The 26978-nt window shown below is 39.9% G+C and overlaps 1 protein-coding gene across 1 annotated transcript in view; it reads left to right on the top strand.

The window, feature by feature from the left end:
* Positions 1-26978, top strand: part of LOC128663052 (organic cation/carnitine transporter 2) — a 190834-nt gene that overhangs the window by 51802 nt on the left and 112054 nt on the right. Inside the window, exon 2 of the mRNA XM_053717191.1 lies at positions 19746-19849. Coding sequence (XP_053573166.1) covers positions 19746-19849 — 104 coding nt within the window. The remainder of the gene's footprint in view (positions 1-19745; positions 19850-26978) is intronic.

Consider the following 26978-nt stretch of genomic DNA (forward strand, 5'->3'; position numbering starts at 1 on the left):
GGGTTAAGAACAAAACGCTTTAGTAGCCGTATCCGATATTCCCTCACAATGTTCTGAGGTAGGGATAAGGGATTTGCTGTCTGAGGGAGAGACTTCTGATTCAGGAAAAATGCTCCCTCAGACAGATTCAGATATGACGGCATTTAAATTTAAGCTAGAGCACCTCCGCTTATTGCTCAGGGAGGTTTTAGCTACTCTAGATGATTGTGACCCTATTGTAGTTCCAGAGAAATTGTGTAAAATGGACAAATATTTAGAGGTTTCTGTTTACACTGATGTTTTTCCGGTCCCTAAGAGGATTTCGGACATCGTTACTAAGGAGTGGGATAGACCAGGTATTCCGTTCGCTCCCCCTCCTGTTTTTAAGAAAATGTTTCCCATTTCTGACACCATAAAGGACTCATGGCAGATGGTCCCTAAGGTGGAGGGAGCTATTTCTACTCTAGCTAAGCATACAACTATACCTATTGAAGACAGTTGTGCTTTCATTGATCCTATGGATAAAAAGTTAGAGGGTCTCCTAAAGAAAATATTTGTTCATCAAGGTTTTCTTCTTCAACCTATAGCGTGCATTGTTCCTGTAACCACTGCAGCTGCCTTTTGGTTTGAGGCTCTAGAAGAGGCTCTTCAGATGGAGACCCCACTAGATGATATTTTGGACAGAATTAAGGTTCTTAAGTTGGCTAATTCTTTTATTACAGACACCGCTTTTCGTCTTGCTAAGTTAGCGGCAAAGAATTCAGGCTTTGCCATTTTAGCACGTAGAGCGTTATGGCTTAAGTCCTGGTCAGCTGATGTTTCATCTAAATCTAAGCTTTTGTCCATCCTTTTCAAAGGTAAGACCCTATTCGGGCCTGCACTGAAAGAGATCATTTCAGACATTACTGGAGGGAAGGGTCATACCCTCCCTCAGGATAAGTCAAATAAGACAAGGACCAAACAAAATAATTTTCGTTCCTTTCGAAACTTCAAGAGTGGTCCCACTTCCTCTTCCTCTGCTGCAAAGCAAGAGGGGAACTTTGCTCAATCCAAGCCAACCTGGAGACCTAATAAGGCTTGGAACAAGGGTAAACAGGCTAAAAAGCCTGCTGCTGCCACTAAGTCAGCATGAAGGGGTAACCCCCGATCCGGGACCGGATCCTTGTATGGGGCAGACTCTCTCTCTTTGCTCAGGCCTGGGTAAGAGACGTTCAGGATTCCTGGGCAGTAGAAATTGTAACCCAGGGATACCTTCTAGATTTCAAGGATTCCCGTCCAAGGGGGAGGTTCCATCTTTGTCAATTGTCTGTAAACCCGACAAAAAGAGAGGCATTCGTACGCTGTGTAGAAGACCTTTTTACCATGGGAGTGATCTGCCCAGTTCCAAAAGCAGTGCAGGGGCAGGGGTTCTACTCCAATCTGTTTATAGTTCCCAAAAAACAGGGAACGAATTCCTAACAGTCCCATCTTTCAAGATGGGGACCATTCGGACTATCTTACCATTGATCCAGGTCAATATATGACCACCGTGGACTTAAAGGATGCTTATCTACACATTCCTATCCACAAAGATCATCACCAGTTCCTCAGGTTCGCCTTTCTGGACAAGTTTGTGGCTCTTCCTTTCGGGTTGGCCACAGCGCCACAAATCTTCACGAAGGTGCTAGGGTCCCTTCTGACGGTTCTAAGGCCGCAGGACATAGCAGTGGTACCTTATCTAGACGGCATTCTAATTCAAGCGTCGACTTTCCAACTAGTCAAGTCTAACACGGACTTATTGTTGGCCTTTCTAATATCTCACGGGTGGAAGGTGAATGTAAAAAAGAGTTCTCTTTCCCCCCTCACAAGAGTTTCATTTCTAGGGACTCTGATAGACTCGGTGGATATGAAAATATTTCTGACGGAGGTCAGGAAATCAAAGATTTTGTCCACCTGCCGAGCTCTTCACTCCATTCCTCGGCCGTCAGTGGCTCAGTGTATGGAGGTAATCGGTCTAATGGTAGCAGCAATGGACATAGTTCCGTTTGCTCGCTTGCATCTCAGACCACTGCAACTTTGCATGCTCAATCAGTGGAATGGGGATTATGCGGATTTATCTCCTCAGATAAATCTGGATCAAGAGACCAGAGACTCTCTTCTTTGGTGGTTGTCACAGGATCATCTGTCCCAGGGAATGTGGTTCCGCAGGCCAGAATAGGTTATAGTGATGACAGACGCCAGCCTTCTGGGCTGGGGTGCAGTCTGGAATTCCCTGAAAGCACAGGGTTTGTGGACTCGGGAGGAGGCTCTCCTACTGAAAAATATTCTGGAATTAAGAGCGATATTCAATGCTCTCCAGGCATGGCCTCAGCTGGCTTCAGCCAGATTCATCAGGTTTCAGTCGGACAACATCACGACTGTGGCTTATATCAATCATAAGGGCGGAACAAAGAGTTCCTTATCGATGATAGAGGTTTCAAGGATAATCCGATGGGCAGAGGCTCACTCTTGCCATCTGTCAGCGATCTATATCCCAGGTGTAGAGAACTGGGAGGCAGATTTTCTAAGTCGTCAGACTTTTCATCCAGGGGGTTGGGAACTCCATCCGGAGGTGTTTGCTCAACTGGTTTGGCTATGGGGCACACCAGAATTGGATCTGATGGCGTCTCGTCAGAACGCCAAACTTCCTTGTTACGGCTCCAGGTCAAGGGATCCTCAGGCTGTACTGATAGATGCTCTAGCAGTACCCTGGTCGTTCAACCTGGCTTATGTGTTTCCACCTTTCCCTCTCCTTCCACGTCTGATTGCCAGAATCAAACAGGAGAGAGCATCTGTGATTTTGATAGCGCCTGCGTGGCCACGCAGGACTTGGTATGCAGACCTGGTGGACATGTCATCTCTTCCACCATGGTCTCTGCCACTGAGACAAGACCTTCTGATTCAAGGTCCATTCAAGCATCCAAATCTAATTTCTCTGCAACTGACTGCTTGGAGATTGAACGCTTGATTCTATCAAAGTGGGGTTTCTCTGAGTCGGTCATAAATATCTTGATTCAGGCTCGAAAGCCTGTTACCAGGAAAATCTATCATAAGATATGGCGTAAATATCTTTTTTGGTGCGAATCCAAAGGTTTGTCCTGGAGTAAAATTAGAATTCCTAGGATTTTGTCTTTTCTCCAAGAGGGATTGGAGAAAGGATTGTCAGCTAGTACCCTAAAAGGACAGATATCTGCTCTGTCTATTTTGTTGCACAAGCGTCTGGCAGATGTTCTAGACGTTCGGGCTTTTTGGCAGGCTTTAGCTAGAATTAAGCCTGTGTTTAAACCTGTTGCTCTGCCATGGAGTCTAAATTTAGTTCTTAGAGGTCTTCAGGGGGTTCTGTTTGAACCCATGCATTCAATAGATATTAAGCTTTTATCTTGGAAAGTTTTGTTCCTAGTTGCTATCTCTTCAGCTCGAAGAGTTTCTGAACTATCTGCATTACAATGTGACTCACCTTATCGTTTCTATAATTCAAGAACAAGGGGTCATGAGCTCAAGCTAAAGGGTAGTAGATTCAGGAGTAATTTGAGGAAGCACTTCTTTACAGAAAGAGTGATTGATTTATGGAATAAACTTCCTCAAGAGGTAGTAGCAACAAACACTGTGGGGGACTTTAAAAATGCATGGGACAAGCATAAGGCTATCCTACGAACTAGATAAGTTTATACTGTTAGGTAAGGTCGGGCAGACTTGCTGGGCCTATGGCTCTTATCTGCCGTCAATATCTATGTTTCTATGTTTCTATCTTGTGTTCCATGCTGATAAGGTGGTTTTGCGTACCAAGCCTGGGTTCCTACGTAAGGTTGTTACTAACAGGAATATCAATCAGGAAATTGTTGTTCCTTCTCTGTGTCCTAACCCTTCTTGTAAGAAGGAACGTCTGTTGCACAACTTGGACATGGTTCGTGCTTTGAAATTTTATTTGCAGGCAACCAAAGATTTTCGTCAGACATCTTCTTTGTTTGTTGTCTATTCTCGAAAGTGTAGGGGTCAAAAGGCTACGTCGACTTCTTTTTCCTTTTGGCTGAAAAGCATCATCTGTTTGGCTGGACAGCAGCCTCCTGAAAGGATTACAGCTCATTCTACTAGAGCGGTAGCTTCCACATTGGCTTTTAAAAATGATGCTTCAGTTGAACAGATTTGTAAGGCTGCGCATACCTTTTCAAAATTTTACAAATTTGATACTTTTGCTTCTTCGGAGGCTATTTTTGGGAGAAAGGTTTTTGCAAGCAGTGGTGCCTTCCATTTAGGTTCCTGTCTTGTCCCTTCCTTCATCCGTGTCCTAAAGCTTTGGTATTGGTATCCCACAAGTAAGGATGAATCCGTGGACTCGGTACATCATGCAAAAGAAAACAAAATTTATGCTTACCTGATAAATTTCTTTCTTTTGCGATGTACCAAGTCCACGGCCCGCCCTGTCTATTCAAGACAGATGGTATTTTTTATTAAAAATTTCAGTCACCTCTGCACCTTATAGTTTCTCCTTTTTCTTCCTTGGCCTTCGGTCGAATGACTGGGGGGTGGAGTTAGCTCTGCTGTGGTTCTCTCTTTGCCACTTCCTGTTAGGAAGGATAATATCCCACAAGTAAGGATGAATCCGTGGACTCGGTACATCGCAAAAGAAAGAAATTTATCAGGTAAGCATAAATTTTGTTTTTTCTTATCCACAGGACCTCTGGAGGAGATAGTGGACCTCTGGAGACTGTGAGTAACATCATGCTGTTACTCAGCATGGAGGTAGGTGCAATTTATTTTCAGGGACTTGCAGCAGAACTCTGAATTAACTTGCTCTATCACAATAGTGAACTCCCAGACAGTCAGGCAGTATGACCTAGTGCACTGGGATATTTATACCCTGATTAAATTTTTGGCTTTAAAAATTTTAATTTTACTGTGAGCTGGAAGCTATTGGGTATATTGTAAATTTTATTCACTTTGGCTGATGCTAGGGATTTCATTTTGGTCAAGTCTGTGTAAGATGGATTACGTTTGTTGGCAACGCCCACGATGGGCGGGGCTTCATTTGCACGCTTTCTGTAGCGCCATTGCATAAATATTTTAGACCGGTGACGGTTCTCTACTCCGGTGCAGCTGTTTACTTCGTTGCTAGTGCTGCTAGATCAGGGGGTCACGAGTCCGGTTCTCATCCAGAGCCAGGTAGGAGCCGCAGCAGAGCTGTGGCAGGGTGACTGGAGTCCTAACTCCTGTTTCTTTCTAACGGCCAATGTGAAGGTTAATGCAGAGCTTCACTTTTGTTATCATCGTTTTGTGGGCTAAAAGACTAAGTATTTTTTGTCAGCAAAATAAAAGTTTTTATTTCTTAAAGACACAGTACACGCTTTAAAGAGAAAATATTAATCAGGAAATTGTTGTCCCTTCATTATGTCCTAACCCTTCTTCTAAGAAGGAGCGTATGTTGCATAACTTGGATGTGGTCCGTGCCTTGAAGTTTTACATGCAGGTGACTAAGGATTTCCGTCAATCATCTTCATTATTCATTGTTTTTTCCGGAAAACATAGGGGTCAGAAAGCTACGGCTACCTCTCTTTCTTTTTGGCTGAAGAGTATCATCCATCTAGCGTATGAGACTGCTGGACAGCAGCCTCCTGAAAGAATTACGGCTCATTCCACCAGGGCTGTGGCTTCCTCATGGGCATTTAAAAGCTGCTTCTGTTGAACAGATTTGCAAGGCTGCAACTTGGTCGTCTCTTCATACTTTTTCCAAATTTTCCAAGTTTGATACTTTTGCTTCTTCTGAGGCTGGTTTTGGGAGAAAGTTTCTTCAAGCAGTGGTGCCTTCCGTTTAGGTCCCTGTCTTGTCCCTCCCTTTCATCCGCGTCCTGTAGCTTTGGTATTGTATCCCACAAGTAAGGATGAAATCCGTGGACTCGTCGTATCTTGTAGAAGAAAAGGAAATTTATGCTTACCTGATAAATTGATTTCTTCTACGATACGAAGAGTCCACGGCCCACCCTGTTATTTTTTAAGACAGGTATATTTTTTATTTTTAGTTAAACTTCAGTCACCTCTGCACCTTTGGCTTTTCCTTTCTCTTCCTAACTTCGGTCGAATTACTGGAGGTGGAGGGAAGGGAGGAGCTATATATACAGCTCTGCTGTGGTGCTCTTTGCCACTTTCTGTCAGCAGGAGGTTAATATCCCACAAGTAAGGATGAAATACGTGGACTCGTTGTATCGTATAAGAAATCAATTTATCAGGTAAGCATACATTTCCTTTTTCAGTGTTCTTGAATAATGTTACTTTGATAGCAAAGAAAATTATTTACAAAAACGAATAGAGAGGAAATATCTTTCATTTTGCGCATTTGAAGATGCCGCTCATGGTACAGTTGGTAATAGAACAATATGATTCACTTGGGAATACAAAAAAAAAAGGAGAGAACTTTATAATTAAATGGGAAATATTTATTAAAGGGACAGTCAGCACCAGAATTTCTGTTGTTTTAAAAGATAAATAATCCCTTTATTACCCATTCCCCAGTTTAGCACAACCAGCATAGTTATATTAATATAATTTTTACCTCTGTGATTAACGTGTATCTAAGCATCTTCTGACAGCCCCCTGATCACATGACGTTTTATTTATTATTTATTGACTTTCATTTTAGCCAATTAGTGCAGTGTCTGCAACAATCCTCGGGCGTGATCACAATGTTATCTATATAGTTTACATGAACTAGCTCTCCTCTGTTGTGAAAAGCAAATAAAAAAGCATGTATTAAGAAGCAAAGAGAGAACAAAGCAAAATTGGTGATAAAAGTAAATTAGAAAGTTGTTGAAAAAAGTCTATTTTGGACTTGACTGTCCCTTTAAGTCATTGAGCCCTTCAATACAAAGACAATAAAAATATCCCTTTATAAAAGAGCAGTATATTGGTTAATAAATTGTATCATGTTATAGGTGCTTACATTAATTATATTTTATTGTGTGCTAGTGGATCTATGCTTTGTGATTGTCCATATGAATTGAAATGTGTATTGTATTATGTTTTGTATATGTTTAAATAAATAAATTATTAACCCCTTCATATGTAGTTCCGCTGTAAACACTTGCTGGAAAAATGAAATGTGATTACGTGATTTCAAGACCGGGACCGGATCATGGGGAACTGCATATGAAGCTGGGCAATCCCACCAGTCCAATTTTCCATTAGGATTTTCATTAGGCTGCAGGATTCTAGGGCCTAGATTTGGAGTTTGGCGGTAAAAGGGCTGTTAACGCTCCGCGGGCTTTTTTCTGGCCGCACCATAAATTTAACTCTGGTATCGAGAGTTCAAACAAATGCTGCGTTAGGCTCCAAAAAAGGAGCGTAGAGCATTTGTACCGCAAATGCAACTCTCGATACCAGAGTTGCTTACGGACGCGGCCAGCCTCAAAAACGTGCTTGTGCACGATTCTCCCATAGGAAACAATGGAACTGTTTGAGCTGAAAAAAAACCTAACACCTGCAAAAAAGCAGCGTTCAGCTCCTAACGCAGCCCCATTGTTTCCTATGGGGAAACACTTCCTACGTCTGCACCTAACACTCTAACATGTACCCCGAGTCTAAACACCCCTAACCTTACACTTATTAACCCCTACATTTTTTTTTTAAACCCTAATCTGCCGCTCCGTAAACCGCCGCAACCTACGTTATCCCTATGTACCCCTAATCTGCTGCCCCTAACACCGCCGACCCCTATATTATATTTATTAACCCCTAATCTGCCCCGCACAACGTCGCCGACACCTGCCTACACTTATTAACCCCTAATCTGCCGAGCGGACCTGAGCGCTACTATAATAAAGTTATTAACCCCTAATCCGCCTCACTAACCCTATCATAAATAGTATTAACCCCTAATCTGCCCTCCCTAACATCGCCGACACCTAACTTCAATTATTAACCCCTAATCTGACGACCGGAGCTCACCGCTATTCTAATAAATGTATTAACCCCTAAATCTAAGTCTAACCCTAACACCCCCCTAACTTAAATATAATTTACATCTAACGAAATAAATTAACTCTTATTAAATAAATGATTCCTATTTAAAGCTAAATACTTACCTGTAAAATAAATCCTAATATAGCTACAATATAAATTATAATTATATTATAGCTATTTTAGGATTAATATTTATTTTACAGGCAACTTTGTAATTATTTTAACCAGGTACAATAGCTATTAAATAGTTAAGAACTATTTAATAGTTACCTAGTTAAAATAATAAAAAATTTACCTGTAAAATAAATCCTAACCTAAGATATAATTAAACCTAACACTACCCTATCAATAAAATAATTAAATAAACTACCTACAATTACCTACAATTAACCTAACACTACACTATCAATAAATTAATTAAACACAATTCCTACAAATAAATACAATTAAATAAACTAGCTAAAGTACAAAAAATAAAAAAGAACTAAGTTACAAAAAATAAAAAAATATTTACAAACATAAGAAAAATATTACAACAATTTTAAACTAATTACACCTACTCTAAGCCCCCTAATAAAATAACAAAGCCCCCCAAAATAAAAAATTCCCTACCCTATTCTAAATTAAAAAAGTTACAAGCTCTTTTACCTTACCAGCCCTGAACAGGGCCCTTTGCGGGGCATGCCCCAAGAATTTCAGCTCTTTTGCCTGTAAAAGAATAAATACAATAACCCCCCCCCCAACATTACAACCCACCACCCACATACCCCTAATCTAACCCAAACCCCCCTTAAATAAACCTAACACTAAGCCCCTGAAGATCTTCCTACCTTGTCTTCACCATCCAGGTTCACCGATCCGTCCTGAAGAGCTCCTCCGATGTCCTGATCCAAGCCCAAGCGGGGGGCTGAAGAGGTCCATGATCCGGTCAAAGTCTTCATCCAAGCGGGGCAGAAGAGGATCTTCCATCCGATTGAAGTCATCATCCATGCGGCATCTTCTATGGTCTTCCATCCGGAGCGAAGCGGCAGGATCCTGAAGACCTCCAGCGCGGAACATCCATCCGGACCGACGACTGAACGACGAATGACTGTTCCTTTAAGGGACGTCATCCAAGATGGCGTCCCTCGAATTCCGATTGGCTGATAGGATTCTATCAGCCAATCGGAATTAAGGTAGGAATTTTCTGATTGGCTGATGGAATCAGCCAATCAGAATCTAGTTCAATCCGATTGGCTGATCCAATCAGCCAATCAGATTGAGCTCGCATTCTATTGGCTGTTCCGATCAGCCAATAGAATGCGAGCTCTATCTGATTGGCTGATTATATTGTAGCTATATTAGGATTTATTTTACAGGTAAGTATTTAGCTTTAAATAGGAATCATTTATTTAATAAGAGTTAATTTATTTCGTTAGATGTAAATTATATTTAAGTTAGGGGGGTGTTAGTGTTAGGGTTAGACTTAGATTTAGGGGTTAATACATTTATTAGAATAGCGGTGAGCTCCGCTCGGCAGATTAGGGGTTAATAATTGAAGGTAGGTGTCGGCGATGTTAGGGAGGGCAGATTAGGGGTTAATACTATTTATGATAGGGTTAGTGAGGCGGATTAGGGGTTAATAACTTTATTATAGTAGCGCTCAGGTCCGCTCGGCAGATTAGGGGTTAATAAGTGTAGGCAGGTGTCGGCGACATTGAGGGGGGCAGATTAGGGGTTAATAAATATAATATAGGGGTCGGCGGTGTTAGGGGTAGCAGATTAGGGGTACATAAGGATAACGTAGGTGGCGGCGCTTTGCGGTCGGAAGATTAGGGGTTAATTATTTTAGGTAGCTGGCGGCGACGTTGTGGGGGGCAGGTTAGGGGTTAATAAATGTAATACAGGGGTCGGCGGGGTTAGGGGCAGCAGATTAGGGGTACATAAGTATAACGTAGGTGGCGGTCGGCAGATTAGGGGTTAAAAATTTTAATCGAGTGGCGGCGATGTGGGGGGAGCTCGGTTTAGGGGTACATAGGTAGTTTATGGGTGTTAGTGTACTTTAGGGTACAGTAGTTAAGAGCTTTATGAACCGGCGTTAGCCAGAAAGCTCTTAACTCCTGCTATTTTCAGGCGGCTGGAGTTTTGTCGTTAGAGCTCTAACGCTCACTTCAGAAACGACTCTAAATACCGGCGTTAGAAAGATCCCATTGAAAAGATAGGATACGCAAATGGCGTAGGGGGATCTGCGGTATGGAAAAGTCGCGGCTGAAAAGTGAGCGTTAGACCCTTTAATCACTGACTCCAAATACCAGCGGGCGGCCAAAACCAGCATTAGGAGCCTCTAACGCTGGTTTTGACGGCTACCGCCGAACTCCAAATCTAGGCCTAGGTAAGGTAGGATGTTCCATGCTGTCCCAACAGCTTTAAAGCCCAGTGCTGTTAGGACGGTAAGGAACATCCTAACGGCGTTAGGTTAAATATTAATAAAAATTGTGTGTTAACCCCTAGATGCTATTAGGATGTTCTATGCTGTCCTAAAAGCACTGAACTTTAACGCTGTTAGGATGGCATGGTATGTCCTAACGTGTTTGGCGTCCTGCACCCTCCTTTGTTAAAGTGCAAAATCTGACTGGGGGATGTGCATGGCATAGTAGGCAGTCCCCCAGGATCCAATTCCAGTGTTGGAATTGTATGATCACAGTGACAATCACGTGACTCCCTGTTAATGTCTACATCAGGACTACGTTCTCATAATTAATACTTGCCCCGTCCTGAAGGGGTTAACAAAATGTTCACTGGAAATGTTGGTGTTTGTAACTCTATATTATTTTTGAGGCATATGAGTAGTAGTGAACATATAAATATTGAAACATATTAACTGAACTACAAAGCAAAACACTATCAAATAACATTGATACTTTGGGGCCTATTTATCATATGTCTGTCGGACCGGATCAGGTCCGACAGACATCGCTGAATGCGGAGAGCAATACGCTCTCCGTATTCAGCATTGCACCAGCAGCTCACAACGCCGCCCCCTGCAGATCGCCCACCATCAGGGGGGTGTCAATCAACCCGATCGTACTCATCAGAGTAGGCGGACAGGGTTATGAAGCAGCGGTCTTTAGAGTCTGAAGATTCGCCAGAAACACGGCCTTCAAGCTCCGTTCGGAGCTTGATAGATAGGCCCTTCTGTATCAAACTTTTTATCTTATGTAGAAGTACAAGTCTTTTAGATAAGTCAAAACTGGTAATATTAAGCAGACATTTCAATTTAAATCTGTATAACATTGCCAAGCCAGTAGAAGCTGAATTTGGTGAGGTACTGAATGTTTCATATTTCTATTACAAGAGAGAAAATACTGGGATTTGTCAGTTTTCTTTTCTTTTTTTTTTTGCCTTTAGAAATTTCATATAGTTATTATTTTAAGCCCTTTTATGTGCAGCTGTTCAAATTTATACTGTCCCCCATCACAATCCTATTGTGTTAAGTTATGGAGGGGTGGGTGGTACCACTTGCCCCATTGAAAGTTATAAAAGTGCAGTACTGCACTGCCCTTTAGCTGCTGTTTTTTATTTGCTTTACACAGCCCATTAAAAATAGCATGCTTTAAAGAAATAGAGCAGAATAGGAGGCAGCAAATGTTTTCTTTAAAAGGCCAGATAGTAAATGTTTTAGGCTTTGTGGGCCAAGAGGCAAAATCATCAATATTATATAAGTAATTATTGAACAAAAAGGAAAACACATTTCAACACATTTGTATTTATGAAATTAAACATTTATGACAATCAAATGAGTCATACGGAAACTTACTAAGGTTGCAGCCTCATTTTCTTTTGACTTGTGTTGAAATTCCATTTTAAATTTTCTAATTTGTCTTATTTTCTATTTTTTTACTTTGAGTTGGGAATAATGAGTGCATAGTCTAGTAATGCTAACATATATTGTAGTGTACTAAGCAACAATAAGAAGTGATGAGAGTGCCATATATGTCGCATATGCAGAACTCTGCTATTGTAGCTCTAGAGCATTCCTAGACAGTACATAAAACATTGAGTGTAGCTGTGTTCAAATACAACTTTATTTATATGCACTGAAATTTAAATTTTGTACAATTTTCACTTGTCACAAAGAGGCCTATTTATCAAAGGTCTGGCGGACCTGATCCGACAGTGCGGATCAGGTCCGCCAGACCTTGCTGAATGCGGAGAGCAATACGCTCTCCGTATTCAGCATTGCACCAGCAGCTCTTGTGAGCTGCTGGTGCAACGTCACCCCGTGCAGACTTGCAGGGGGGTGTCAATCAACCCAATTGTACTCGATCGGGTTGAATTCGGGTTGAATTCTGGCGATGTCTGTCCACCTGCTCACAGCAGGCGGACAGGGTTATGGAGCAGCGGCCTTTAGACCGCTGCTTCATAACTGCTGTTTCTGGCGAGCCTGTGGCCTCGCCAGAAACACAGGGCATCAAGCTCCATTCAGAGCTTGATAAATGGACCTCATAATATTATTCTTCTTTTGATTTTTTTTTCCAACTATGTAAAAATGTAAAAATCATTCTTAGCTCTTGGCCCTTACAAAAACAGGTAGTGGGACTGATTTGCCACAGGTGGTAGCTTGCTGACCTCTGCCTTCAATCACTGGTACTATTTAATTCCCCTATTTATTTTTTTTATATGAAAATATCCTTAACAAATTGCATCCAAGTGGTTAAAGGGACAATAAGCAACAGGCGTAACTAGAGCTCACTGGGCCTCAGAGCAAAGTTTGTGGCAGGGCCCCCTCATTTGAACAGCACCTCTTCCAAAGCATAGTTAATGAGCAATGTATAAAAAATATATATATATATATATATATATTATACACACACTCAAACATAGATACACATATATGCACAAAAACGCATACACATATATACATGTACACACAAACAAATGCATACCCCCTTCTCTCTCTATGGACTGACACACTTAAATGGTAATTTTAGGTTCCTAAGGGTGGGTTATATACAGTAGCTGACACTCTTGCTACCAGCTTTATACTATACACTATATCCACACAAGTTGTTTACAGAGGCTATTGTGCAGTGCTGGGCCGCTGTTATTTAAGATACGGACATATCGTATACCCTATGATGGGGAGTATTTAACATACAACAGTGCTCTGGTATACACCTTTACCCTGTGGTGTGCGAGGTTTAGAAGGAGAGGAGTGCCCTTCCTATACTGCATTGCATTTGATACTAGATCAGCTGGGAATTGGACTTTGTAACAAACTTCAATCAAGTTATGTTTATTGTTTCACTGTATGTGGATTACAAAGTATCTTTTTGAGCCTCTGTGCTTTGAACTGTGAATAGTTTGGAGATGACACCTTTTTTTCTTTCCTCTAGGGATGCCTAAGGTAAATAAGTGTGGTGCGTTTGTTTGTAGTGTGTATGTGCTGTATGCAAGTCTGAATAAGGATGGGTTGGGTACCTTTCACATTATTCACCTATTTGCATATATGGTATCATTAAAAATTAAAAATTACTATATTTTATTGGATCTATTTGGTGTGCTGAGTATTTTGTATTATTTGTATTTTTTTGGGTATGTAGGCGATACCTTACTCGTGTACCCCTGAGATAATAGGTTACATTCACCCTGATCATATAGAGTAGTACTGTTACTTTTTGTTTATTTTCACATACACACATATTCATACAAAAACACACTTACATAAACATATACACATATACACACATACCCACACACACACACAAAAACATGCACACACACATACCCAAGAGGGAGTTGATGCAAAGCTTAGCAAACACCCCTAATAAACACTACAGCACTAAGAAAAACGCTTACCAGAGCAAGCTGCTAGCTTTCTGTGCAATGCTATCTTTTTCCCGGTTGTTTTTCAGTCATCACAAGTTTAGCAACCTCTAAAAACTGAAGCACCTTAAAAAAAATACTCTGAAATCTGAATCTGCTTGAGCAGCAGTGGGCCCCCTTAAAGAACAGGGCCGGTAGCAGTGGGTCCCTTGATACCCCTGTAGTTACTCCCCTAGTAAGCAACATTGTAATTACAATTTTTTTTTTTTGCAGTCATAGTTGGCGAGTTTGAAAGTGTTTTGATTGCAATAAGACCTTGTTTGCGGCAAGTGTTTTTCAATAACAGAACTCCCACCACCACTTGCTGCATTTAGAGTAGTTGTTACTGGAGTAGACTAGACTAGCAATGATCATGCTAGCAAAATCACCACTGTTTTGAAGTTCCTTATATGCTAATCTCTTCTGAAGCCAATAAGGGTCATATATAGAAGAAGGTTAGGCTTGTGAAGATAGTTGTCAGAATTGGAACATTCTTTATTTTTACTGTACATTTATCTTGAAAAGCGGACAAAATAAATAATAAATGTTCATGATAAAATTGTCTTACTTCACATAATCAAATAAATGCTTACTGTACCTTTAAAGTTCGTCAAACCTAGAAATGTCTATATGTATGTTATACACACACAAACTCATGCACACACACACATTTATATATATTTGGCTTACTCATAGGGGCCAATTTAACAAATGTCCACCCAACATCGCTAAATGTCGACAGCACAAGCACTTCTTATGACCGCTGCTTCTTAACTTATGTTTCCGGCGAGCCTGAAGGCATTCACAGCATGTTAAATCAGTCCCATGGAATCTTAACATACGTAACAAGCACATTTTATAATCTAATCTTTAAACACATTATTTTTTTGTGTTTGTTCACATTTGTGTTCTGAACATCTACCGCCCTTTTCAAGACTTTTGGGGAAACTGCTCAGTGCTAGAGCATTCTTATACCAGTCTGATGTGATTCTCTATACATGTAAATGCTGTAGCCTTTGGTTCTTTTTACTTTTCTAACCTGCTCTGTTATCCCATTACCTACCCTGTGACTGCTTGGGAAATGTGTCTGCATTACTGCCTGGCTGTCTGGTTCACAATATAGAGATTTTTTTGTAATCATTTTATTTGCAATGATTATATAATTACCACAATAATATCAACAAGTAAAATTCAAATTTAGCACCGGAAGAAAAAGAAAAAAAAGAAAGAAAAACGGAATTTGAGTTTAAAGGGACAGTCAACACCAGAATGTTTGTAAAAATAAAAAGAGAGAAGCGCTCAACCAAGGAACGAACAATAGCATAATAGCTTGTTCTATGGCTAGTTACCACCCAAGAAGCAGCCTCTTTTTGCTCAACATGTGCCTTTCACAGAGAAGAACTTTCCTGAAGCATATCAGTCTGATCCTGACTAAACAGCACAGTACAGCCCCGAAATTCCAGGCAATCCTTCTCTGAACAAGAGAAACAGCAAAACCCCATATGTACGTTTCGGCCTATTGTGGGCCTCGTCAGTGAGGTGCAGCCATATCCCTCTAGGCACACTGAGCAATTAGTCCACATCTGGATTCCCACATCACACTTAGGGAGTCTTCCCTAAGTGTCATAATTTGCATAAATTAAAAGAGAGAAGCGCTCAACCTGGGAACGAACAATAGCATAATAGCTTGTTCTATGGCTAGTTACCACCCACGAAGCACCCAAATGTGCCTTTCACAGAGAAGAACTTTCCTGAAGCATATCAGTCTGATCCTGACTAAACAGCACAGTCCAGCCCCGAAATACCAGGCAATCCCTCTCTGAACAAGAGAAACAGCGAAACCCCAGACGTACGTTTCGGCCTATTGTGAGCCTCGTCAGTGAGGTGCAGCCATATCCCTCTAGGCACACTGTGCAACGGGTCCACGTCTGGAACCGCATCACACTTAGGGAGACTTCCCTAAATGTCATAATTTGCATAAATAAAAAGAGAGAAGCGCTCAACCTGGGAACGAACAATAGCATAATAGCTTTTTCTATGGCTAGTTACCACCCAAGAAGCAGCCTCTTTTTGCTCAACATGTGCCTTTCACAGAGTAGAACTTTCCTGAAGCATATCAGTATGATCCTGACTAAACAGCACAGTCCAGCTCCAAAATACAAGGCAATCCCTCTCTGAACGAGAGAAACAGCAAAACCCCAGACGTATGTTTCAGCCTATTGTGAGCCTCGTCAGTGAGGTGCAGCCATATCCCTCTAGGCACACTGAGCAACGGGTCCACGTCAGGATTCCCGCATCACACTTAGGGAGACTTCCCTAAGTGTCATAATTTACATAAATAAAAAGAGAGAAGCATGGACCCGTTGCTCAAGACACTTGTATGTTCTTAGTTTGAATTCTGTTTAGCAATATGTAATGTTGGCACAGTGCACATACAAGTCACCATACACATACAGGTCTGCAACACATTGTTATGTGATCAGCCCTCTCTGACAGTTATAGATGTATTACTCATTAGCCAATGTAAGGAATAGTCCAGTGGTACATTACATGCTATGATGATGATAAACACATTGCAATACACCCCATATTGTCTTACATTTTGGGTTTTGTTAATTTGGTTGCCCGGTATGGTTAACTGTCAAATTTACTGAGGAATGTATAGGTATTCCTAAGCTAATAATTTTAGTGGTGGCTTTACCAGGCGCAAGTACATTCAGGGGTTAAATCACTATCACTTTAAGTAAAATGACAATACTGTAGTTTAACAGCGATAATGCAGCTGATGTCCACTCTGATATGCAGTGTCTTCTTGACATAAATAAACTAATTTCACGTTTTTGTTTTAAACAGCATAATTCACCCTAAGCATACCATTCCCAATATGGATAATACAACTTAAATATTAACGGAAACTAATACAGAATGACGATATTTTACTAATCCTCATTGGCTAATGTTTTTTTTCTTTTAATTCTAATTGGTTGATAGGTACTTGCTAATGCTTACATGTCAACATGTTTAAATGTTGCTATTTTCATAAGGATTAAAGAAAGTGTTTAGACACAGTGCCCCTTAAAGTTATTTTTCTATTCCTAACTGAACATAATGCCGCAGAAAATCAGACCCTAATCTACTGTAGGGTGAAATCATCATGGAAAGCAACAATATGTAAAAGGTTTTAGAATATTATGTGCACATGTTCTAATAAGTATCTATAAATCAGAAGATTTTATGATTATAAATGATGACTTTGATGCTTTGTTAAAGGGACATGAAACCCAAATGTTTTATTTCATGGTTTAGAACGAGCATGCAATTTTAAACAACTTTCCAATTTACTCCTATTATCTAATTTGATTCATTCTCTGGATATCCTTTTTTGAAGAGCATATATAAAAGGCTCAGTAGCTGCTGATTGGTGGCTGCACATAGATACCTCATGTGATTGTCTCATCGATGTGATTTGCTATTTCTTCAATAAAGGATATCTAAATAATGAAGCCAATTAGATAAATGAAGTAAATTGGAATGTTGTTTAAAATTGTATTCTCTATCTGAATCATGAAAGGAATGTTTTGGGTTTCATGTCCCTTTAAGTAATATATTTATTATTTACATTACTATTATTATTAATATATGGTTGTCCAGAGTGTGGGGCAAGCAGTGACATATGCCCCCAAGAATTTTGCTCTTAATAAGAACATATCCTTTATTCAGCTTAGTTAAAAATAAACAAACAATCCAATCCTATGGCGGACACACAGACATGAGGGACAAACGAACTGACGCGTTTCGTGCCCCCCTAGTGACGCTTAATCATAGGCTGACATGTGTGAAATTACACGAGCATCACCAACTTGGAATGAAATTATTTCTTACAATTTTGAGAAGGTACCAAAAATTAAGAAACAAACAAACATGGCAATTCCTAACAATTTGTAATTGCAACAATTTTCTGGGCGAAGTGGTGCATTATCTGACAGAAATACAGGGGTGCCAATATTTTTGGCCTTGACTGTATGTGTGTGTGTTTACATAAAAGGGTGTCTTTTTAAACAAAGAAAGTGTCCATAGAATATAGGTCATAAGGACATTTTCTACATTTCCATTGGTGGACAATAACAATCCCCATAAGAATAGAAAGGAAAACAATACGTTAAAAAAAAAAAAAAAGGGGGACTGAAGAGCTCTCTGATATAGATGGAGGCTCTTGCATTATATAAGTTGTGAAGTTATGTGATATGCCTTTCAGCTGGAATAATTTTTACCCTTACTTATATTACTATATATATGATTTCACCATTGGGTCCCAGTTTTATTGGTTGCAACCAAACGGAGATTTGTACATTTGTGTTTTTACTAGCTATGTGACAGCTTCATTGTGGTATCTCTTTCTTGCCTGGCTATGCCCTTACCAATATTTTGTCTGTTTAATTTAATAGCATTTGAATTTGTGTATACAATATACTGCTTTCTCTTACATGTGTCAGCTACAGAGCAATCATATCACAGTTATTATATTTTACTTTTCTTTATGTGTTTATTTGCTCCAGGTTTCTTTGAGTCACTAATAACTCATAGTGTATTTAACAGTAGCTCTTTATACAGTAGCTAACATATATTAACTTATTTCTGTTGCCATTTTGAACTCATTTTGAATGCATAATTTTGTTACATTTCTGCAAGCTTTAGTTTGCCTCTGCAATGTGAGTACATGTGTTGTTGCCCTGAGTGCTAACTCTGTAATCTGATTTAATAATATAGTATATATTCCCATGAAACATATTGCAGCATGTTACTACTTGACTGATTTATATCTGTGAAATAAGTGGTTTTCTCCAGGTGATAAAATAATCTTAAAGGGACATGGAACTTTTTTTTCATGATTCAGATACAGCATACCATTTTAAACAACTTTCAATTTAGCTCTGTTATCTAATTTGCCTAGTTCTATTGGTATTCTTTGTTTGAAAGCATACATAGGTAGGCTTGGGAGATAGAAGCTAGCTGCTGATTGGTGGCTGCACATATTTCACTCCTGTCATTGATTTACCAATATGTTCAACTTACTTCCAGTAGTGCATTGTTGCTCTTACAACAAACAATAGCAAGATAGTGAAGCAAAATTGATAATAGAAGTAAATTGTTTTTTTTTTGTTAAAAAATGTATGCTCTATTTTAATCATGAACGAGAATTTTTGAGGTTTCATGTCACTTTAAGAAGAACAGAGTAGCAGAATTTCCTAAAAGTCCAGTCTGGTCTGAAAATATGCAGATATCTGTATTGCAGGAATTAAATTCCCAAACATAAAGAAAGCCAGACAGATTGTGGAGTATTAAAACCATAATATTGTGGTGAAATAATTGCAAACCAGAGCCTACATTGTTATAAAGATGTGACATTTAAAGGGACAGTCTACATCTTAGTAATCTTAAAGTCTTACCTTACCTCTTCTATGTCATGCAGCAGGAATGGTAAACAATTTATTTTAAAACAAATAATGTTTCTGGCCACTTTGAAATGGCTACCAGGCTCTGGACACTGATGACATCACGATCTAGGCTGAATATTGCATCCAATCACAAAAGGCTCAATAGTTGGATTTAACAGACTGTCAATGCTACTCTGCAGAGTTCCTAGATGTAGCCCAGATTGTAATGTCATAAGTGGGCAGAGCCTGGCAGCCATTTTAAAGTGGCCAGAAATATTATTAATGATATGCATGATATAGAAAGGGACGCAGGAGGCTATTTGCAGCTTAATCTAAGGTAAGACTTAAAGATGACTAAGGTGTAGCCTGTCCCTTTAATGTTGCACATCTCACTTCATAAATTCATAAATATATTCATAAATAAGTAAAGTATAGATTTATTAATTTCTTTGTGTTGTTCATACAATCTACAACATTGCGATATTTGTTTATTGTCTTCTAACACTATTTATTTTACAGTGGGATATAGTCTGTGAAAATGACTGGAAGGGGCCCCTGACTACATCTTTGTTTTTTGCTGGTGTTCTTTTTGGTTCGTTTATTTCGGGACAGTTGTCAGACAGGTAAGAATAATTTATATTTGTGATCATAACAAATCTAAACATCAAATAAATACTAACACATGAATTGTGATAACAAGGACAGGTCAGGTTCCCATGTTTTTACGTATTTGGACATCTTTAAAGTGAATGTAAACTTGAGCATACTCACTCAAGTCATAGGATATAATTTAAAAAATGAAGTATACATTAATTCATGAAATTGGTAATTTATACAGATATTCTTAGATATTTACCATTCCTCCGCCCGCCATAGTTCTCAGTTGATTGACAGATGACGAATCTGCAACAATTAATTGATTGGGATGGCGGTTATCGTTGGGGCATTAAAATGAAAACATCTAAAAATATAGTATAAATTACCGATTTCATGAATTAAAGTCTACATAATTTTTAAAAATATAACCTATGACTTGAGCGAGTACGCTCAAGTTTACCTTCACTTTAACCCCTTAATGACCGCAGCACTTTTCCATTTTCTGTCCGTTTGGGACCAAGGCTATTTTTACATTTTTGCGGTGTTTGTGTTTAGCTGTAATTTTCCTCTTACTCATTTACTGTACCCACACATATTATATACCGTTTTTCTCGCCATTAAATGGGCTTTCTAAAGATACCATTATTTTTATCATATCTTATAATTTACTCTAATTTTTTTTATAAAATATGAGGAAAAAATGGAAAAAAACACACTTTTTCTAACTTTGACCCCCAAAATCTGTTACACATCTACAACCACCAAAAAAATCCCATGCTAAATAGTTTCTAAATTTTGTTCTGAGTTTAGAAATACCCAATGTTTACATGTTCTTTGCTTTTTTTGCAAGTTATAGGTCCATAAATACAAGTAGCACTTTGCTATTTCCAAACCACTTTTTTTCAAAATGAGTGCTAGTTACATTGGGACACTGATATCTTTCAGGAATCCCTGAATATCCATTGACATGTATATATTTTTTTTTAGAAGACATCCCAAAGTATTGATCTAGGCCCATTTTGGTATATTTCATGCCACCATTTCACCGCCAAATGCGATCAAATAAAAAAAATTGTTCACTTTTTCACAAATTTTTTCACAAACTTTAGGTTTCTCACTGAAATTATTTACAAACAACTTGTGCAATTATGGCATAAATGGTTGTAAATTCTTCTCTGGGATCCCCTTTGTTCATAAATAGCAGACATATATGGCTTTGGCGTTGCTTTTTGGTAATTAGAAGGCTGCTAAATGCCACTGCGCACCACACGTGTTTTATGCCCAGCAGTGAAGGGGTTAATTAGGGAGCATGTAGGGAGCTTGTATGGTTAATTTTAGCTTTAGTGTAGTGTAGTAGACAACCCCAAGTATTGATCTAGGCCCATTTTGGTATATTTCATGCCACCATTTCACCACCATATGCGATCAAATTTAAAAAAACGTTAAATTTTTCACAATTTTAGGTTTCTCACTGAAATTATTTACAAACAGCTTATGCAATTATGGCACAAATGGTTGTAAATGCTTTTCTGGGATCCCCTTTGTTCAGAAATAGCAGACATATATGACTTCGGCGTTGCTTTTTGGTAATTAGAAGGCCGCTAAATGCTGCTGCGCATCACACGTATATTATGGCTAGCAGTGAAGGGGTTAATTAGGTAGTTTGTAGGGAGCTTGCAGGGTTAATTTTAGCTTTAGTGTAGAGATCAGCCTCCCACCTGACACATCAGACCCCCTGATCCCTCCCAAACAGCTCCCTTCCCTCCCCCACCCCACAATTGTCCCCGCCATCTTAAGTACTGGCAGAAAGTCTGCCAGTACTAAAATAAAAGGTTTTTTTAATTTGTTCTTTTTTTTTTTTTTAGCATATTTACATATGCTGCTTTGTAGAATCCCCCCTTAGCCCCCAACCTCCCTGATCCACCCCCAAAACAGCTCTCTTACCCTCCCCCTCTGCATTATTGGGGGCCATCTTGGGTACTGGCAGCTGTCTGCCAGTACCCAGTTTCAAGAAAAAAACGTGTTTTTTTAAAACAAAAATAGAAATTCTGTAGTGTAGATTCACCCCCCCTAACAGACAAACCCCAACACCTTAATTGATTAATAAATAAAAAAACTTTTATTCCCTTTTGTATGCTTTTTTTTTTTACTTTATTCTGTAGTGTAGCGGTTCCCACCCGCTCCCTCCCCGTGCACGCGCCCGCCCCCGCCCTTCCGTGCACGCGCGCGCCAGTGCGCGCCCCCGACCGCCCACGCCCACGATCCCGCCCCTCCTGCACGTCGCCAAGGCCATCGATGGCCACCACCCGCCTCCCACCAGCCTCCCACCCACCAACGCGGTAAGCAAACAATCTCCGGTGCAGAGAGGGCCACAGAGTGGCTCTCTCTGCACCGGATGGCTTAAAAATGTTATTGCAGGATGCCTCGATATCGAGGCATCACTGCAATAACCGGAAAGCAGCTGGAAGCGAGCAGGATCGCTTCCAGCTGCTTTCCAGACTGAGGACGTGCAGGGTACGTTCTCAGGCATTAACTGCCTTTTTTCTGAGGACGTACCCTGCACGTCCTCAGTCATTAAGGGGTTAAAGTGAAGGTCAACTTTAATGAATGAAAGCCCATTCATCAAAGTTTACAAAGCAGTCGTTTTGATTAAAAACTTACCTCTCTTCTTTTCACCCGGAGCAGCTTCCCCCACCCGCAAAACTTCTCTTCATACGTCAGCTATGAAGAATCCGTGTTCTACAATCACGGCATGGCCTCAGGCAATGTTTGCTCTGGGTGGGAAGCCGTTATTGGAGGAAGCCGTATTCGTCATTGCTGACGTATGTAGAGAGGATATGTGTGCGGGGGAACTACTCCGGCTGTGTAGATGAGAGAGGTACATTTTTAAACTTTGATAAATGAAAGTGCCCCTGTTTTTAATAATATTTTTAAAAAACGGGCTGTCATTGATCAAAGTTGACCTTTACTTTAACTTATTTAAGAGGTGTGTAACAAACCTGGTTTATTTTATAGAACAAAGGCTACATTAAAGGGATGCAAGACCCAAATTTTTTCTTTCATGATTCAGATAGAACATGCAATTTTAAGCAACTTTCTAATTTACTCCTATTATCAATTATTCTTCGTTCTCTTGCAATCTATATTTGAAAAGAAGGCATCTAAGCTAAGGAGTCAGACAATGTTTGGTTCAGAACTCTGGACAGCATTTAACCACCAATCAGCAAGAACAACCCAGGTTGTGAACCAAAAATGGGCCGGCTTCTAAACTTACATTCTTGCTTTTAAAATAAAGATAGCAAGAGAAGAACAATTGATAATATGAATAAATTAGAAAGTTGCTTAAAATTGCATGCTGTATCTGAATCATGAAAAATAAAATTTGGGTTCAGTGTCCCTTTAATGTGCTTTATAAAGATACAAGTAGTGTAAAATATATCTATGCAGCATTTCTCAATTTGTGGCAGTAAAATTTTTTCAGAGTTTAGCATAAGTTCTGTTTGTTTTTTTATTCATCCAACAGCTATAAATAAAATAGAAACAGTTCACAAGCGTTTGTGTATAACCAATAATCTTGCTGACTTGCTACGTCACTTTTGAAAATAAGGGATTTCAGCCTCTGTGCCCTGAGTGACAGTTATTTCTTCTTTGCATTTTTTTTTATTTTTGTTTCCATTTTTTTTTCTTCACATTTTACTTTGTTGCAACCAGTTGGTAACATTCACTCCCATTTAATGCACTCCAGTAATTCTCAGTTAGGATGTCTGGAAGTCATGAGGTCTGAAAGTCAAAATTAAAGTCTCATGATTACGAGCATTGAAATAAAAAAAAATCAAAACAAAAATACTTTCTTCTACAAGATACGACGAGTCCACGGATTTCATCCTTACTTGTGGGATATTATCCTCCTGCTAACAGGAAGTGGCAAAGAGCACCACAGCAGAGCTGTATATATAATTCCTCCTTTCCCTCCACCCCCAGTCATTCTCTTTGCCTGTGTTATACTAGGAAGAGGTAAAGTGAGGTGTTAGTTTTAGTTTCTTCAATCAAGAAGTTTTTTATTTTAAATGGTACCGGTGAGTACTATTTTCCTCAGGGGGATATGGAAGAAGATTTCTGCCCTGAGGTTGATGATCTTAGCAGATGTAACTAAGATCCATGTTGGTTCCCACAGAGCTTCTGAAGGTAATACAAGAGACATCTTCAGTGTGGAGAACGGTTTCATGCTACAAGCAGCATTGAGGTATGTGCAGCCCTTTACTCTGGCTGAGAAGGCAGCAGGCATTAGCTCCGGTTGAGCCTAGACTGGTGTTCTGTTGAGTCATTTTGAAGTACCCTGGGGGCAGGGGTTATATTTTTCAAATCTAACATATTTGTGGCTATAAATACCTTTTAGAGGTTAATTTCTCCCCTTACTCTTGGAGTGCAATAATTTTTGGAGCCATTGATTAGGTGTAGTTAATTTTAAAGAGTAAATTAATGTTTTGAAGCAGTTTTGGAAAATTTGTGCGCTTTTTTACTTCTTAAAGGCACAGTACATGTTTCTTCTGTTAAGTGTGATCAGTCCACGGGTCATCATTACTTCTGGGATATTACTCCTCCCCAACAGGAAGTGCAAGAGGATTCACCCAGCAGAGCTGCATATAGCTCCTCCCCTCTACGTCACTCCCAGTCATTCTCTTGCACCCAACGACTAGATAGGATGTGTGAGAGGACTATGGTGATTATACTTAGTTTTATATCTTCAATCAAAAGTTTGTTATTTTAAAATAGCACCGGAGTGTGTTATTATCTCTCTGGCAGAGTTTGAAGAAGAATCTACCAGAGTTTTTGCTATGATTTTAGCCGGAGTAGTTAAGATCATATTGCTGTTTCTCGGCCATCTGAGGAGAGGTAAACTTCAGATCAGGGGACAGCGGGCAGATGAATCTGCATAGAGGTATGTAGCAGCTTTTATTTTCTGACAATGGAATTGATGAGAAAATCCTGCCATACCGATATAATGTCATGTATGTATACTTTACACTTCAGTATTCTGGGGAATGGTACTTCTCTAGAATTACACTGTAAGAAGTACATAAAGCTGTTTAATAACTAGAAATTATGTTTAACGTTTTTGCTGGAATGTAAAATCGTTTTCATTTGCTGAGGTACTGAGTGAATAAATGTTTGGGCACTATTTTTCCACTTGGCAGTTGCTTAATCTTTTTTCTGACAGTTTCTGTTCTCTCTCACTACTGTGTGTGAGGGGGAGGGGCCGTTTTTTGGCGCTTTTGCTACGCATCAGATATTTCAGTCAGCAACTCATTGTATTTCCTGCATGATCCGAATCATCTCTACAGAGCTCAGGGGTCTTCAAAACTTATTTTGAGGGAGGTAATTTCTCTCAGCAGAGCTGTGAGAATTATAGTTGACTGAGATAAAAAACGTTTATTCTGTAATTTGTTTCCTGCTTTCAGAATTTGTTATCTTTGCTAATGGGATTAAACCTTTGCTAAAGTTGTGTTATTTACAAGGATTGAGGCTATAACTGTTTCAATTTATTAATTTTCAACTGTCATAGATCTTCTGTGCTTCTTAAAGGCACAGTACGTTTTTAATATTATTCTAATTGAATTGTATTTCCAAGTTGCAAGTTTATTTGCTAGTGTGTTAAACATGTCTGATTCAGAGGATGATACCTGTGTCATTTGTTGCAATGCCAAAGTGGAGCCCAATAGAAATTTATGTACTAACTGTATTGATGCTACTTTAAATAAAAGTCAATCTGTACAAATTGAACAAATTTCACCAAACAACGAGGGGAGAGTTATGCCGACTAACTCGCCTCACGTGTCAGTACCTGCATCTCCCGCTCAGAGGGAGGTGCGTGATATTGTAGCGCCGAGTACATCTGGGCGGCCATTACAAATCACATTACAGGATATGGCTACTGTTATGACTGAAGTTTTGGCTAAATTACCAGAACTAAGAGGTAAGCGTGATCACTCTGGGGTGAGAACAGAGTGCGCTGATAATATTAGGGCCATGTCAGACACTGCGTCACAGGTGGCAGAACATGAGGACGGAGAACTTCATTCTGTGGGTGACGGTTCTGATCCAAACAGACTGGATTCAGATATTTCAAATTTTAAATTTAAACTGGAAAACCTCCGTGTATTACTAGGGGAGGTGTTAGCGGCTCTGAATGATTGTAACACAGTTGCAATACCAGAGAAAATGTGTAGGTTGGATAAATATTTTGCGGTACCGACGAGTACTGAGGTTTTTCCTATACCTAAGAGACTTACTGAAATTGTTACTAAGGAGTGGGATAGACCCGGTGTGCCGTTCTCACCCCCTCCGATATTTAGAAAAATGTTTCCAATAGACGCCACCACAAGGGACTTATGGCAAACGGTCCCTAAGGTGGAGGGAGCAGTTTCTACTTTAGCTAAGCGTACCACTATCCCGGTGGAGGATAGCTGTGCTTTTTCAGATCCAATGGATAAAAAGTTAGAGGGTTACCTTAAGAAAATGTTTGTTCAACAAGGTTTTATTTTGCAACTTCTTGCATGCATTGCGCCGATCACGGCTGCAGCGGCATTCTGGATTGAGTCTCTGGAAGAGAACATTAGTTCAGTTACTCTGGACGACATTACGGACAGGCTTAGAGTCCTTAAACTAGCTAATTCATTCATTTCGGAGGCCGTAGTACATCTTACTAAACTTACGGCGAAGAATTCAGGATTCGCCATTCAGGCACGCAGGGCGCTGTGGCTAAAATCCTGGTCAGCTGATGTTACTTCTAAGTCTAAATTGCTTAATATACCTTTCAAAGGGCAGACCTTATTCGGGCCCGGGTTGAAAGAGATTATCGCTGATATTACAGGAGGTAAAGGCCATGCCCTGCCTCAGGACAAAGCCAAAGCTAAGGCTAGACAGTCTAATTTTCGTTCCTTTCGTAATTTCAAAGCAGGAGCAGCATCAACTTCCTCTGCACCAAAACAGGAAGGAGCTGTTGCTCGCTACAGGCAAGGCTGGAAACCTAACCAGTCCTGGAACAAGGGCAAGCAGACCAGGAAACCTGCTGCTGCCCCTAAAACAGCATGAATTGAGGGCCCCCGATCCGGGATCGGATCTAGTGGGGGGCAGACTTTCTCTCTTCGCCCAGGC

The sequence above is a fragment of the Bombina bombina genome, chromosome 6, assembly GCF_027579735.1.
Source record: "Bombina bombina isolate aBomBom1 chromosome 6, aBomBom1.pri, whole genome shotgun sequence".
Taxonomy (NCBI): domain Eukaryota; kingdom Metazoa; phylum Chordata; class Amphibia; order Anura; family Bombinatoridae; genus Bombina; species Bombina bombina.